General features: G+C 37.7%; 2 protein-coding genes across 5 annotated transcripts; both read left to right on the plus strand.

Moving 5' to 3' along the window:
• The first annotated feature begins 1,798 nt into the window (after nt 1–1,798).
• On the plus strand, nt 1,799–6,528 carry LOC116253065 (probable glycosyltransferase At5g20260). Its single transcript, XM_031627800.2, has 5 exons — nt 1,799–1,866; nt 1,958–2,479; nt 2,602–2,777; nt 3,578–3,929; nt 5,788–6,528. Exons 2-5 carry the CDS (start codon nt 2,306–2,308, stop codon nt 6,448–6,450), a joined length of 1,365 nt encoding a protein of 454 aa, XP_031483660.1. The 5' UTR covers nt 1,799–1,866; nt 1,958–2,305; the 3' UTR covers nt 6,451–6,528.
• Nucleotides 6,529–10,834: 4,306 nt separating this feature from the next.
• On the plus strand, nt 10,835–13,850 carry LOC116252390 (probable glycosyltransferase At5g11130). 4 transcript variants are annotated; one of them, XM_031626607.2, is made up of 5 exons: nt 10,835–11,064; nt 11,199–11,374; nt 12,228–12,576; nt 12,868–13,515; nt 13,666–13,850. In XM_031626607.2, the coding sequence occupies exons 1-5, from the start codon at nt 10,882–10,884 to the stop codon at nt 13,705–13,707; spliced, it is 1,398 nt and encodes a 465-aa protein (XP_031482467.1). In that variant the 5' UTR covers nt 10,835–10,881; the 3' UTR covers nt 13,708–13,850. The 4 variants fall into 4 exon arrangements, with proteins under 4 accessions (XP_031482467.1, XP_031482469.1, XP_031482468.1 ...); XM_031626609.2 differs by having other exon boundaries at nt 12,868–13,463; XM_031626610.2 differs by having other exon boundaries at nt 10,925–11,064; nt 11,150–11,374.

A 13,850-nucleotide genomic window follows, 5' to 3' on the forward strand; every position in this document is an offset into this window, starting at 1 on the left:
TCAAAATAAATTTTTAAAATATATTAAGATGTTTATATTTTATTTAAAACAATGTTTTAGCAACAAATTAAAGGGTTTAGTTTTTATCCCTAACATAAATGTTTGGTTTATAACGATATATATATATATATATATATATATATATATTCTATTTGACAAGGCAACAAGAATAAAGCTACTCATATATATTTTAACCGAATAATTGTTCTAAAATTTTGTCAATATGTTTATAAGAAAATTAGTAAGAAAACTACATGAGTTCATATATTTTTTATTTTTTTTATACATATTGTTAAAATTCTGAAAATTGTTCGAACAAAAAACTAACTTCTCGATCAGTATTCCAAAAAAAAAAAAAGTCTCAGGTCCCAGAGCATTATTTGTAACAGTACAGTTTACAAAGCACTTTCGTTGGTTATGATTAGAAGTTGCATCACAAACCATACAAATTTTGTGCACCAAACTACAATAACAAATACCCAAAATTATAAAGAAGCGACAAAATGCCTGAATTATCTTGCGACGCTCATGAAAAACTTAAACCTTAAAAAATATTCAAATTGATCAAATTGGCCCAATCAATCATTGAGTTCCTTTTGTTCTTACGGTCCTTTAAGAATTCTGTCGATTCGATTGATTACAGGTGTGGGTTGCATGTAGGGCTGCACAAGTCGATTCAACCAGTTCGATCTCGACTCGATTCGTGTCAACATAACAAACATGTTTATTTTAAACTGGTTTCTTTTAACTAATTCAAACGCTAAACCATCTAACAAAAAATCCAAAGAAAGAGTGCATATTCTGCATCCAAAGGAACTAGTCTTATAACACTCTTTTAACACTTCAAGCATAAAATTAAACTCAAGCTCAACTATTTTATAAATGAGTTGACTTTTTATGATCAAGTTCGAGTCAAGCTCGAGTTGCCTCAACTCATTGTGTAATCCTGATGGCATGTGACTCGAACCTAACTGGTTCCTAGAATAAATTATTAGTTTTCTCATTTCTTAATAAAAATGGTCTACATACAAAGCAAGTTATATATAGAGGGAGGAGCGTCAAGAGTACCCAAAGGACCGGCTTGGGGTAGGGGAAGGGAGGTGGTGCGGAATGACTTTGGCATTTAGGAGCGAAGTTAGGAATTTTTTTTTTTTTTGTAGAACTAAACTATAGTTTCAAAATTTTAACATGGATCAAAAAGATAATCTAAATGAGTGCTTAATTCAATTTGACAATTGAAGGATCTTTGGTATGCAATTGACCAAGATATTTAAATTGTTACTGTATCTTTGTGAGATTTTGGTACTTTAATTTAGTTGTGATAAATCAATTGAATTCGATTTTCAACATACTTAAATTATTCAAATCCAACTCGTACGGAAATGCAAAATGAAAGAGATTGAACAACTTTTTGTGGTATAAAGCCTAGTGAAAAGTTTCTGCAATTATGGGGATGGTGACACTACGTAAGAGGCAGAAGCAAAACTACTACTTCAAAAGGCTGGAAATAATTTAACATCTGATTAAAAAATTGGATTGGATTCAGATTTTTGAAGATGACATCTAATTGTACTCCGGTTTGAATCTAATTTTAAGCAATTATATGATCGGATTTGAACAGTTTTAAATAAATATCTTGTATCTAATGTCTATACATTTTCAAAATGGTTCTTAATTTATTGTAATATGGTTCAGATTCAATCGTACATCTAAAAGTCGGGGTCTCATTTAGATATAAAAACGAGAGACTTGAATGAAGTATACTCGTCTTCCATCAAAATTTAGTTCGGATATGTGACCATAAGATAAATCGTCTCTTGCAATTCCATCCGTCGACGTCGCTAGACATGACTGTTTGTTTTTCTTGTTGTCTTCCTCTCCCCTCCTCTCTTTTCTCTTTTTTTAGAGGAATTCTTCAGATGGGATCTCATGCGCAAATTTAATATCTTCTTCACAGAAAATTGAGACAAAATTATAAAAAGGAGAAACAAGAATGGTGCAGAAGCGTAGATGGCAAGTGGAGCAGATCTAGTTAGCAGTTCTGCAACAGTATGCAGTTCTGACCTCTGAGTCTAATCCTTTGCATCTGAATCTCCGAGTAATTATGTGATCAGAATCTGCTCCGAAAGTGGCAGCAGAGAAAAAATGTCCTCCATCGCTGTCAACCTGATGGGCTGTTCAGACAAAATGTGGAAATCCTTCACGAGATCTTTCTCAGATATGGTAGTCTGTGTCGGCAGACCTGCGATCACCTATTTTGCCATGTAAGGGAGCTCGAGAAAGAGAGAAAGAGGACGCCGGCAATATGAGACGGTACTTCAGTGCCATTGTTCTGTTCTTGGTGCTCGCTTTCTCCGTTGCCATCTTCAACTCCTACAGTAACAGTACCCGTACGACCTTCTCTGATATCACCTCCCTCGCTATTCCTGCAACTCCGAACTCCAGTCTCAACGCCGCCAGCAATGCACCGACAACTGTGGTAGGAATACAAATTCAGTTTGATTAAGCTTCTTGTCTTCTTCAGCCATTGACTAATTGAAACTTCCGGCCAGTCTATCTCATGATTGTTACTGCTCTCCCCCCCCACCTCTTTGTTTGCAGAGGAAGAAGGGAGATGCCAGAACTCAGAAGAGGAGGTTGGAGAAGATCCAGGAGGGTCTTGCGAGGTCGAGGGCAGCCATTAGAAGGGCTGTTCTGGCGAGAAACTACACTGCTCAGAAGCGCCAGAGCTTCGTGCCCAGAGGGCCCATCTACCGCAACCCCTATGCATTTCATCAGTAATCCGCTTTGCTTTGCCTTTTCGTAAAAAGAAAGAGAACCAATTGCGTTTTCTATCTGTTGACATGGATAAAGTTTTTCAGACATGAACTTTATCTTTTTGTTTCCAAAGGCAATCTGCCCTTTTTGAGAATTTGATCATGCCCTTTTTGAGAAATTGATCATAGGATTTTGTCTTCGTTTCTTTTCACATGAGATTAGGCTGACCCTGTCAGATCTCGCCAATAGAATCACACCTTGAAAGTTGAACCATTAATCTTGTAGAAGAGTTCAACCTCAATTTTTTCAGTATGATAATCACTGATCAGTTCCTCTGCAATGAGGCAAGGCCTGATTGAGGTCCTTTTCCCCTTTTAGTTTTTTATTGGAGGAACCTACACTTAAAGTAGACATACTTTGTTTGCTTGCCTAGCGACATAAGACTCTGAGATCAGTACCTCCACTCCTGGAGTTTATGAAATCAAACCAACGATCGGCCCCTTCCTAGCTGCTGGATGGTGTATTTCGGCTGCGTATGAGCTGATATTTCAATAAAATAATGGCAAAAATTACTTTTCCTTTTTCATTTGAAACTGCCTAATACAGCCCGGCAGGAGCCAATGGCTGTAGTATTTTTTATGTTCAGGTCTCTGGTATAAACACTGAACAGGATATTCACAACGTTGGTTCCAATGCGGCAATTGAGCCATTATATTTAGATGTGAAACTAAGATCTTCCTAAGAACAAAGAATGCAACCGTATTGCAATGTCGTTTTCTTCTCCAGCTAAAATAAGCAGAGTCTTCCATGGTGCTAACAGGAGCTACATAGAGATGGAAAAGAGGCTAAAGATATGGATCTACAAGGAGAGGGAACCACCCATCTTCCATGACGGTGCTAGCTTCGGCTACTACGCAGTGGACGGCCATTTCATGAGGGAGATAGAGAAGCAGGGCTTTCCCTTCGTCACAAACAACCCTGAGAATGCCTTGCTCTTCTACCTTCCCTTCAGTATTGAGAGAATGGTTGGCTTGGTCTATGAACCGGCCACTCATGATCGGACCTTTCTCAAGACCATGATCAGCGACTATGTCCAGGTCATATCAAGCAAGCATCCTTATTGGAATAGGACAGATGGTGCAGATCATTTCATGGTCTCTTGCCATGACTGGGTGTGTGCGCAAAGATAATCCCTCCACCTTCATTTGTTTATGAAATTTTTACGGAGACTTTCTGCTTTTGTTGGTATAAGAACACACCTTTGAATTTCAATACCTTTCATTCAACTACCTTTTTCTGTAGTTAACAATTCATATCTAGTTGTGTTTTTGTTAATCCTTCAAGAGTTAAACATGTTTCTGTAATGCTTTTGACTGTTTATTAAACTTTTCTTGGTGATTTTCTCGTAGCAGTGTTTTCATTATTTGTATAATTTTGAAAGGGGCATCTTGGCCTTGTCAAATCATTTTGAAGAAATTGTTTAGTTGGCTTGGTCATGTTAGTCGGTTCCCAAACTGAAAATACACTTGCTTACATAACCATAGAGTTAGGAAGCTAGTGTGGACCAGCAAACTTACTTGCTTGCATACCATAGAATGAGGAAGCTAGTTTGGAGGCTTGCCCTTCAAAGAGGTCATTTGATTGGTGGAAAGAACGCTTTTGAACAGTGTTCTACTCCATTCCAGGTGTCTCAAGGTGAGAGGTTGGACGTTTGGAATACGTAAAAGTGTTCTTCAAGAGCACTTCTTAGTGTTGTTCGCATCCGTTGTTTGATAGGTCACGCTTGAACAGAGCACCTTATTCTTGCAGCAAACAAACGACCTTTTTGAGAGACTGTCTCCAAACACAATGCCCAACTTTGTCATTTCAACTCTCCGGTAAAACAAACATGGAGACTTGCATTCTTGTGTCTGTCATCTCTACAAATTTGGCCCTAAGATACCAATGAACAACTACAGCAGAATCATTTCTTGGATTCTGTATTATTCTCCTTCAAGAAAGGAGTTGTGAAATGTGACTCCAGGAGGACCAATCCATCTTCACATTGTACCTTTGTAAAGTAAACTAAATAAATGTTTACATGGCAGACCTCTTCTCATCTAAGAAGTTCAGATTAAATGAGACCAAATTACCTCCTTTACATTAACTTCAAGTAATTAAGAAAAAAAAAAAGAGCTTGCTGAGAAATCAACTCCAAGAACTGAGTGGTAGTTCAGATAAAACCCAAGAAGGTACATAGGAGATGTCACTTAGACTGTCAATGATCAACTCGATAGAATGCAGCTAGATCCCCTCATCTATATCCTCAAGTCTTAAGCCCTCAACTTGCTTGAAAACTCTTTCTTTTCTTTTTCTTTTTTTCATTTCATCCAGCAAACTTGACTAGATAGCTATGTGTTTATCATTGTCACTTTCTTGTTTCTCTTATGTGGTGTCTAATAACACGCAATTAAATGTCTTCAAAGAGGTGCAAGTACATAGTATGAAGGTATCATGATGACAGAAGATGAACCGATCCCTTTCTGGGTGAAAACTCCATAGATTGGTTTGACAAAGTTCATCAGGACACATAATTAAAGACAATGGTTGTAACATATTTCCTTGTCAACCCAGTCACAAGAATTCACAGATAACATAACGAGTTCCTTCATATAAAGTGATTTACTTGTTCAAATTTTAGTCGTTAAAGCAAATTTATAGAAAAATGGAATTTGAAGAAATATGACTCATAAGTAGAAAGGCTTAATTGAGAGCAAAAAATATGCCTTGATGCACCTAAACAGTGCCCAAATGCCTGAAAAATCTTCAAGAGCAGAGGTCTAGAACTCTGAACAGTGTGTAAAAGCATAAAATCTGCCATTCGTAGCCACTGCCCATGAGGGCCAAAATCTGTCTCTGCTTTACTAAATTCGGTATCTCGTAATGGCATCTCTTTCATATCTTTATCTTGTGTTATTTTGATTGCTTTCACATTGATTTAATTTATTTGAGACACCAATATCTTTGATTGACTTATATCTCTTGACACAGGCACCATATGCCACTGAAGGCCTAGATGTCTTGAAGAATTTTATTAGAGTCCTTTGTGCAGCAAACACTTCAGAAGGATACAATGCAAGAAAAGATGCGAGTCTCCCAGAGTTCATCTTTAGATTCGAGCTCCCAGGGCACACTCAAAATCCTTCCCCACCTTCATCAAAAACCCTGCTGGCATTTTTCGCTGGAGGCAACCATGGTTCTGTTAGGAAATTCCTTTTTGAACAGTGGCATCATAAGGACCCACAAATTCAACTCTTTGAACGCTTACCAAAGGGCCTAAACTACACAGAGTATCTGATGAACTCCAAGTACTGCCTTTGCCCAAGTGGATATGAAGTTGCCAGTCCTAGAATCACTGAATCCATATTGGTTGGCTGTGTCCCTGTACCAATATCTGATGGCTATGTTCTCCCCTTTAGTGATGTTCTCGACTGGTCTCACTTCTCGGTTCCAATTCCAGTTCCAAGGATACCTGAAATCAAGAAAATTCTTACTGCAATTCCTGAAAGCACATACTTGAAGTTGCAGGCAAATGTCTTAAAGGTTCAGAAGCACTTTCTTCTTAATGTCCCTCCAAAGAGGTTTGATGTTATGCACATGGTGTTGCATTCTATATGGCTCAGAAGACTTAATTTGCAGCTGCATGATTTGTAAATGTGCTTTGACTTCATTCGAAGCTGCATGATTCATAAATGTATTTTTCTCCTATTCAATGGTTTTTTTACTTTTCAATCTGTCTTCTGATTTTCACATGGTGTTTGCTTTTCAGACAATTACCGAGGGCCTTGGTTTGTCACGACTCTTCTGGCGAACCATTGTTTCGTTAGCTTCCTTGTGTAAAATTTGGCATTTAAAAAGTGAATAAAAAAACTATGATTGGTGCCTGAATAAAACGTTCAAAAGCAATCAGCGTTTACACCATATTTGCTGCCAATGTGTAAATTTTGCTTAAAACTAAAAATTCTAGCCATTGGTAGGTTTTAAGAATAATGAAGGCGCATGTAAAACTAACTTATTTAAATATGTCCATTGCTATTGGAGGTTGTACATTAGAAAATGCAAGCAGACATGTCTTCCAATATTACTGGATTACCAAACATCAACATGAAAGAATAAACAATATCGACTGATAAAAACTAAATATTTCAAAGAACTTTAATCTCCTTCTCTACACCTTTTTTATTATTTTCTCATTTCAGAAGTCGAAAGCTCAAGTCATGTTTACAACTCTTAGTCATTCTGTTCACTTGATAAGCGTCGGCTGCTTCTGCTATGATTCTTGTTCAATTATTTGGAAGTAAAATTTACAGATCCTTATGCCCTTTCATCGATGCACTCAAATACATAGTTGAATAAACCCCTTGATTTCATAGTCCTTATAAGCATAGAACAATGGTAGCGGTTATTGGGAAAGGAACTAGCAGTTCATCTGAATAATTCAGCATAGTCGTGCTTAAATGAGCAGTAAGGCGTACCTTTCATTTGGAGAGAACAAAACAACTCAGTTCTTCTTTGTTTACGTTATTTACATGTATCTTTGACTTTATTTGAAGTTCAAAGAGCAAGCCTTTGAGAGTCCATCGAACTGTTACTGCTGCCACTGTTGATTCGGAGGAAACGACTTGCTTGAGGATAGGCCTCCTACCCACTATTGAAAGGATTAGGCTGTACAAAGAACAATGAAAACAGATAACCACAGTTCATTCATTGACAAGCTATGCTTAGGGCCACTGCCCTGCCCCAATGCACTTCCAACCAGAAGATCTACAGTTGTTACAGGTTGGAAGAACTACAGTTGTTACACCTGTATCTAGCCAAATGGAATTCTTCTTCAGTTGCTTACACTTGACCAATCTGAATCAAGTAATGTTTTTCTTCACAACAACTTTCAACATGACCTTAGTGACAAGCATTCATCAACCCCTAACTATTTCAAAGCAAGGCCTTCCTCTTGTTTCTATAGTAATAGATTTTTCCAAGCAATAAGACGTTTCTAGTTGCTAGCTTTATCCCCTTGTCAAACTATTGTCTGCATGATAAGGTTCCATTTTTTAACGATAGCCTGTTCTGAACAGAGTACAGGCGGTAGCCAGATGTTTAGTTTGTTTGGATTTGGTCATCAATCTCAGATCCCAAGATAGTGTCTGCCAATTATAAAACCTTTGGACAAAAATGGAACACATGAAAGATCATTTCTTTGATGAGACAAATTTTGTATGAATAGTCCTGCATTCCATCGTCTCAGTTTGGCAATGATCTTCTCTCGTGCCTCCGGTGAAAAGGGGATAACCTAGATTATGTCAAAGCCAACTGCATTTCATCCCAAACATGCCAAATGCACTGGATAACATTTTTAACTCCATATGGAGTAACGGAGGATTTGTCTGTTGCTTTCTCTTCAAATTCATTCAGAGTATGATTCAGGCTAATTATTAGAAGAAGTTTGAAATTACATGAACAAATAATATAATCGGAAACCGCCAAGACTGGAGAGAGCTTATTCATTGCTAGCAGCTTTGAAATCTGAATGTGATTATAAGCAACCTTGTGCATCACTTTCCATATAAACATCTCAACAATGGTCAGGAAGAGATAGGGTAAGAGGTAATCACCTTGATGAAATTTGTGATGACCATAAAAAAATCTTCCATCTCTACCATTGTCACACTGCATATGAAACTAGAGCAGATGCTTCATTACGTTTTCCGATGTTATGTTCAAATTCCGCGGGGCCATGGTTTGGAGAATCTGGTCATCCCTATTAGAAATCCATTGAGGCCCCAGCGCCTTCTCACTGTTGTATCCAAACAACAGCCTTAATCTCCTCATTTGAGACTGGGACGTAAGGAAAACATTTTCTTCGTTAGATAGATATGCAAGGGGCCACCCGAATACATTCCAATGAGGAGAAGAAGGATCGACTTCATTAGGCTCCCAAAAAAAGTTAGAACAATCTCAAGAATGTTTGTCATATTGTTAGTCACCGCAATACAAGACATGGTGTGAATTGGAGTTCCGATCTCCTTCCGCCAACCAAGCCACCTTCAGCTTTTTCTTCCGCCATCCTCCTCTAAAGTCTGCTCTACTTGTTCGCGAACCATCAACTAAAATGTTGCATTACTACAATTTGCAATGGGTTTTACAATGAAAAATAAAACCCAGGAAAATCAAATTAACAAGCAGACTCCAGCCTACGGTTTATGCTATGTTTACGTTACCAAGCATATGGATTTCCATCAACCAATCTGAGAAAACCCTCCATGCATTCCTAACAACGATGATAATAAAGAGAAAGCTCCGAGCTGAATTTTCTTATACAAAGCCTCAACCAGAGCTCTCAAAAATCCCCAGAAATTTTCCTTCCCCCACATATGTCTGCTTTTCTCTCTCCCTCTCTTTCTCTCTCCCTCTTTTTTTTTCTCTCTCTCTCTCACATCAAACTCTTTGTTTTAACCTTTGGATGTTTCGGCATGATTTCTTGTCTTTGCGTATGTATTGTCTTCCTTTCCTTTATCTTCACTATCACCTTACAGGTGTCCACAACGTGCGAATCTAATGCACATACATGAGAGAGAAATGACCATTGTGGGCATGAATACAAATGTCACTATCAACTTTTATTATATCATTAGAGACCACTTATCCAAGGAGGGGCCGTCATATAATTTCTGAAATTCGTACGTGGGCCAAATGAAAATATTTGGAAAATTACTAAAGATTTTCGATCATAAAAGCTGGTTCCTATTAAATAAATTAAGACTGATAATGCTGACAAATAATTGATAAGAAAAGCAAATGTGAGCAATATTAATATCAGCACGGTGCCCCTAAATTTTTTTTTAGTCTACAATTGCGAGAAAAGTGAAGAAACCTATTCAACCGCACTAACATTCTGAGTAAAAAAATTTCTTCGTATAATAAGGTGGCGGCAGTTTTCATAGGACCACCTTCTTTGTTTTTTCTCTTGTACGGTACTTGATTAGAACAACAGAAAAATTTCACAAGTCTTGTTCTCGCTTCTACATTTAAGCTGCCAATAATTGAAATATTATTGATGTCATTTTTTGTGTGGAGGAAAGGTGGTGGCTTTGGCCCTCTTGTTTGTTACGTGATAAAATGAAATACTCTTGTGGCTCACCCAAATTCGACAATATTGTCTGCCTATTTAGTTGAACAGACCAAATCAAATCCATTGACAGTTCTATCGAGGAAGATGGACAAGAACCTGTGACCAAATCTCTACCATAACAACAGTATGAGCTCCAATAATTTAGCATAAGTAACTTGGCAAGGTTAGCGAATCCATTTTTACTCTGTTAGGTGATCAACAAAGTCTCTTGTGAATCATCAACTAGCTAAAAAAAATTTGCATGTATGGATATCACCTACCGCCATTTGGCTAAGTGTAGAGTGCGTTTGGAAACTTCAAAAATGGTGTTAAGGAACGTCAATGGATCTGATTTGCATTAGATATCCGATTGAATTGCTTCAAAAAAGTCATGTATTTAATAAGAAATTTAACATTTTTCTGACAATTAATTTGGATTTAAGAAATAACAATGATAAAATTCAAAGTTGAGTTCGGTTTTGAATAAATATTCAATCGGATTCTGATTCAAAATAAGTTTAAGTCTGGTCTTAACATAATCAATGTATTCCGTCGTGTAATTAAAAGTTGGATCCAGATTGGGATATAAAGTAAAAATCAAGTTCAGGTTTAATGCAGATTGTGCATTTAAAAGTTGGATTAAGGTATATAGGCTTTTTTTTGCTGTTCGCATTTAAATGAACATTTGACCAATTCAAATTAGACTGCTTGGCACAAAAAGCATTTCCGATCGATCACATGATCATAGTCTGTTCTACTTTTTCTTTTTTTAATTTTTTTATGTATGGCAAAGATATATATACTGAACTCCAGATATGTGGAATGATACAGTACATTTTTCATAACTACTCTAAAAAAAAAATGCTGCCCTCAATATCTTTAATAAATAGAACGTTTGGAGTACGCGAGTTATTGACCGTCACTCTAAGGATCAGATCTCAAGGTGTTTGAGGACGAGACAGAAGGCAAGAAGCAATATGATGAGGAAGAAATTTTCAACCTTAGCTGTGCTGTTGGCGTTTGCACTCTCCATGGTCGTCCTCCATTACTCCTACAATGGCGGTAGCACGTCCTCCTTCGCTGCACTCACCTTCCTTCTTTCATCCGCCAACGCTAGACCCGCTTCTTTCTCACCTTCCACAGGGAACACCAAGAGCGTCGTAAATGCTCCAACTTTTCCTATACTACATAAGCACAGTATTCATTCTCTTCTTCATGCATCGACTAAAGTAAGCTCCCAACCAGTTCATCTGACTGCTGCTGCTGCTGCTTGATCATCACTCTGTGATTCCAGAGGAAGAGGGGAGGCATTACTCGTGAGAAGAGCAGGTTGGAGAAGATGGAGGAAGGGCTTGCCAGATCGAGGGCATCCATTAGAAGGGCCATCCTGTTCAGAAACTACACCTCTCGCAAGCGGCAGAGTTACATCCCAAGAGGCTCTGTCTACCATAACCCATACGCCTTCCATCAGTAATCAGCTCTGCATTGCCTTCTGAGAAAGAAGAGTACTCAGTTCATCTTCCTAGCTGAATTTCTCATGCGTTTGCTCTGTTGCCATTTGAACCTTACCATTGGTTCCTACTCTTTTAATTTGAAAACTGAGGCATGCTTATTGCTTATCACCCATATATATATATATATATATATATATATATATATATATATATATATATATATATATATATATATATATATTCTGTGTGGGTGTTTCTTACAGAGAACATTTTAAAATACAAAGACAAAGAAACTGATTTCAATTCTAATTTACTGAAGTACTTGGCAGTGACCTTCTAAGATTTTGTTCCATTAGTTTTCTAAGAAGTCACTCAGAATTAATCGCATATCAGTAGCCATGTACCACATATTGGCACTTCCTTTTAAGTTTCTTTCAGAAAAATAGAATCCACCTAGTTTCAGCCTTTAGATATTAGCAGATCAAATTCGAATTGGATATACTCTTCATCATGTCTGTTTTTTTTTTTATATTTATGTATTCAGATTTGATTGCAAATGAAGAAAAGTCATATCTAAATCTAAAATCCAATTTCACGGTATAAATCCTATTCCAAGCTGATTTTTACGTTCATATCTAAATCCAAATCCAAATTTTGAAATATAAGATATTTATTTAAAATTAAATCCAATCCAAATCCAAAACAGAGTCCGATCGGATGTCAATTCTTACATCTGAATTCAATCCAATTTCTTAATTGGATATTAATTTTTTTTCTGCATCCATTTTTTTCGGAACAGTTTGATCGGATGTCCGATTCAATAGGCTAAATTGAAATCCTTAATTCTAATCAGAATCTTGGTGTTGCAGAAGCTACATAGAGATGGAGAAGAGGTTGAAGATATGGGTCTATAAAGAAGGTGAACCACCTTTAGTCCATGATGGTCCATATAGTGATATATATTCGATCGAGGGCCAATTCATCAACGAGATGGACCAACATGGTCCCTTAATCGCCAACAATGCTGAAGAAGCATTGGTCTATTTCCTTCCCTTCAGTGTCACCATAATGGTTCGCTTCGTCTACAAAAAGCGTTCTTATGATATGGCACCTCTCCAAACGATAGTAAGAGATTATATCCAACTCATCTCAACTCTGTACACATATTGGAATCGGACCAAAGGCGCAGATCATTTCATGCTCTCCTGCGACGACTGGGTAAAGATTGTCCGCCATTTTCTTCCTTTGATCATACTTCCTGCATTATTGTTCTATCTGTAATGATTATAAATCTGAACATGGAATGGAGCTAAATATATAACCTCTGAAAGTGGAGATCTAATGAACATTGTGTTTTTGAAATATATATGTTCCAAAAACATCTGAATTATTAGCAGAGGTTCGTGATGCTGCCAGTTAACAGTTTATTGTCATGGATGAAATTTTGTCTTTGTTTTATTGTTTGTCGCGCCATAAACATCTTCAGTTTTGCTTTGTCTTGATGTTCAGGCACCGTATGCTGCTAGAAAAGACCAAGATCTCTTTAGGAACTCCATTAGAGTCCTCTGCAATGCCAACAGCTCGGAAGGCTTCAATCCAAAGAAGGATGTCCCTCTCCCAGAGTTTAACATCAGGAACTTTGAGCTCCCAGCTCCCATTGATAATTCATCCCCACCTTCATCGAAAACCATCTTGGCATTTTTTGCAGGAGGTAACCATGGTGCCATTAGACACGAGCTTCTCCAACAATGGAAGGGCAAGGACTCACAAGTTCTCGTCTTTCATCGCCTACCAAAAGGCCAAAACTACACAGAGCTCATGCTCAAGTCGAAATACTGCCTCTGCCCAAGTGGGTATGAAGTGGCCAGTCCCAGAATCACTGAAGCCATACTTGTTGGCTGTGTTCCTGTGCTGATATCTGAAAGCTACGTTCTTCCCTTCAGTGATGTTCTTGACTGGTCCCAGTTCTCTTTGTCGATTCCGGTTTCCAGGATACCTGAGATCAAGGAGATTCTTAGCGCCATTCCTGAAAGCATATACTTGAAGTTGCAGTCAAACGTCTTGAAAGTTCAGAGGCACTTTGTGATTAATCGTCCCCCGAAGAGGTTCGATGTTATGCACATGTTGTTTCATTCCATATGGCTCAGGAGACTGAATGTGAGACTGCATGATCTCTAGACATCTCTCTCTTCTTACCCTTTGCAGTTCTTAGTTTCCAATTTATTTTCTCTTCTGCAATAGGGAAAGTTTTCAAGAACATACTGGTGATTATGAAAAATTCACCTGATTCTTCTTGTGTCTGTATAGGTCAATGGATCCTGGCTTTCTCTCATTCAAGTCGGCTATTGAAGTTGTGAAAACTATTTGAAATAGACAGCTTGTATGACGGCCCTTTTGGGACAAAAAGGAACTGTATTTGGAGTCTGTTTGGTGGGTGTGGGGGTTGCATCAAATACTTGATGAATGGAATGTTTCATTGACATATAGGTAAA

The sequence above is a fragment of the Nymphaea colorata genome, chromosome 4, assembly GCF_008831285.2.
Source record: "Nymphaea colorata isolate Beijing-Zhang1983 chromosome 4, ASM883128v2, whole genome shotgun sequence".
Classification (NCBI taxonomy): Eukaryota; Viridiplantae; Streptophyta; class Magnoliopsida; order Nymphaeales; family Nymphaeaceae; genus Nymphaea; species Nymphaea colorata.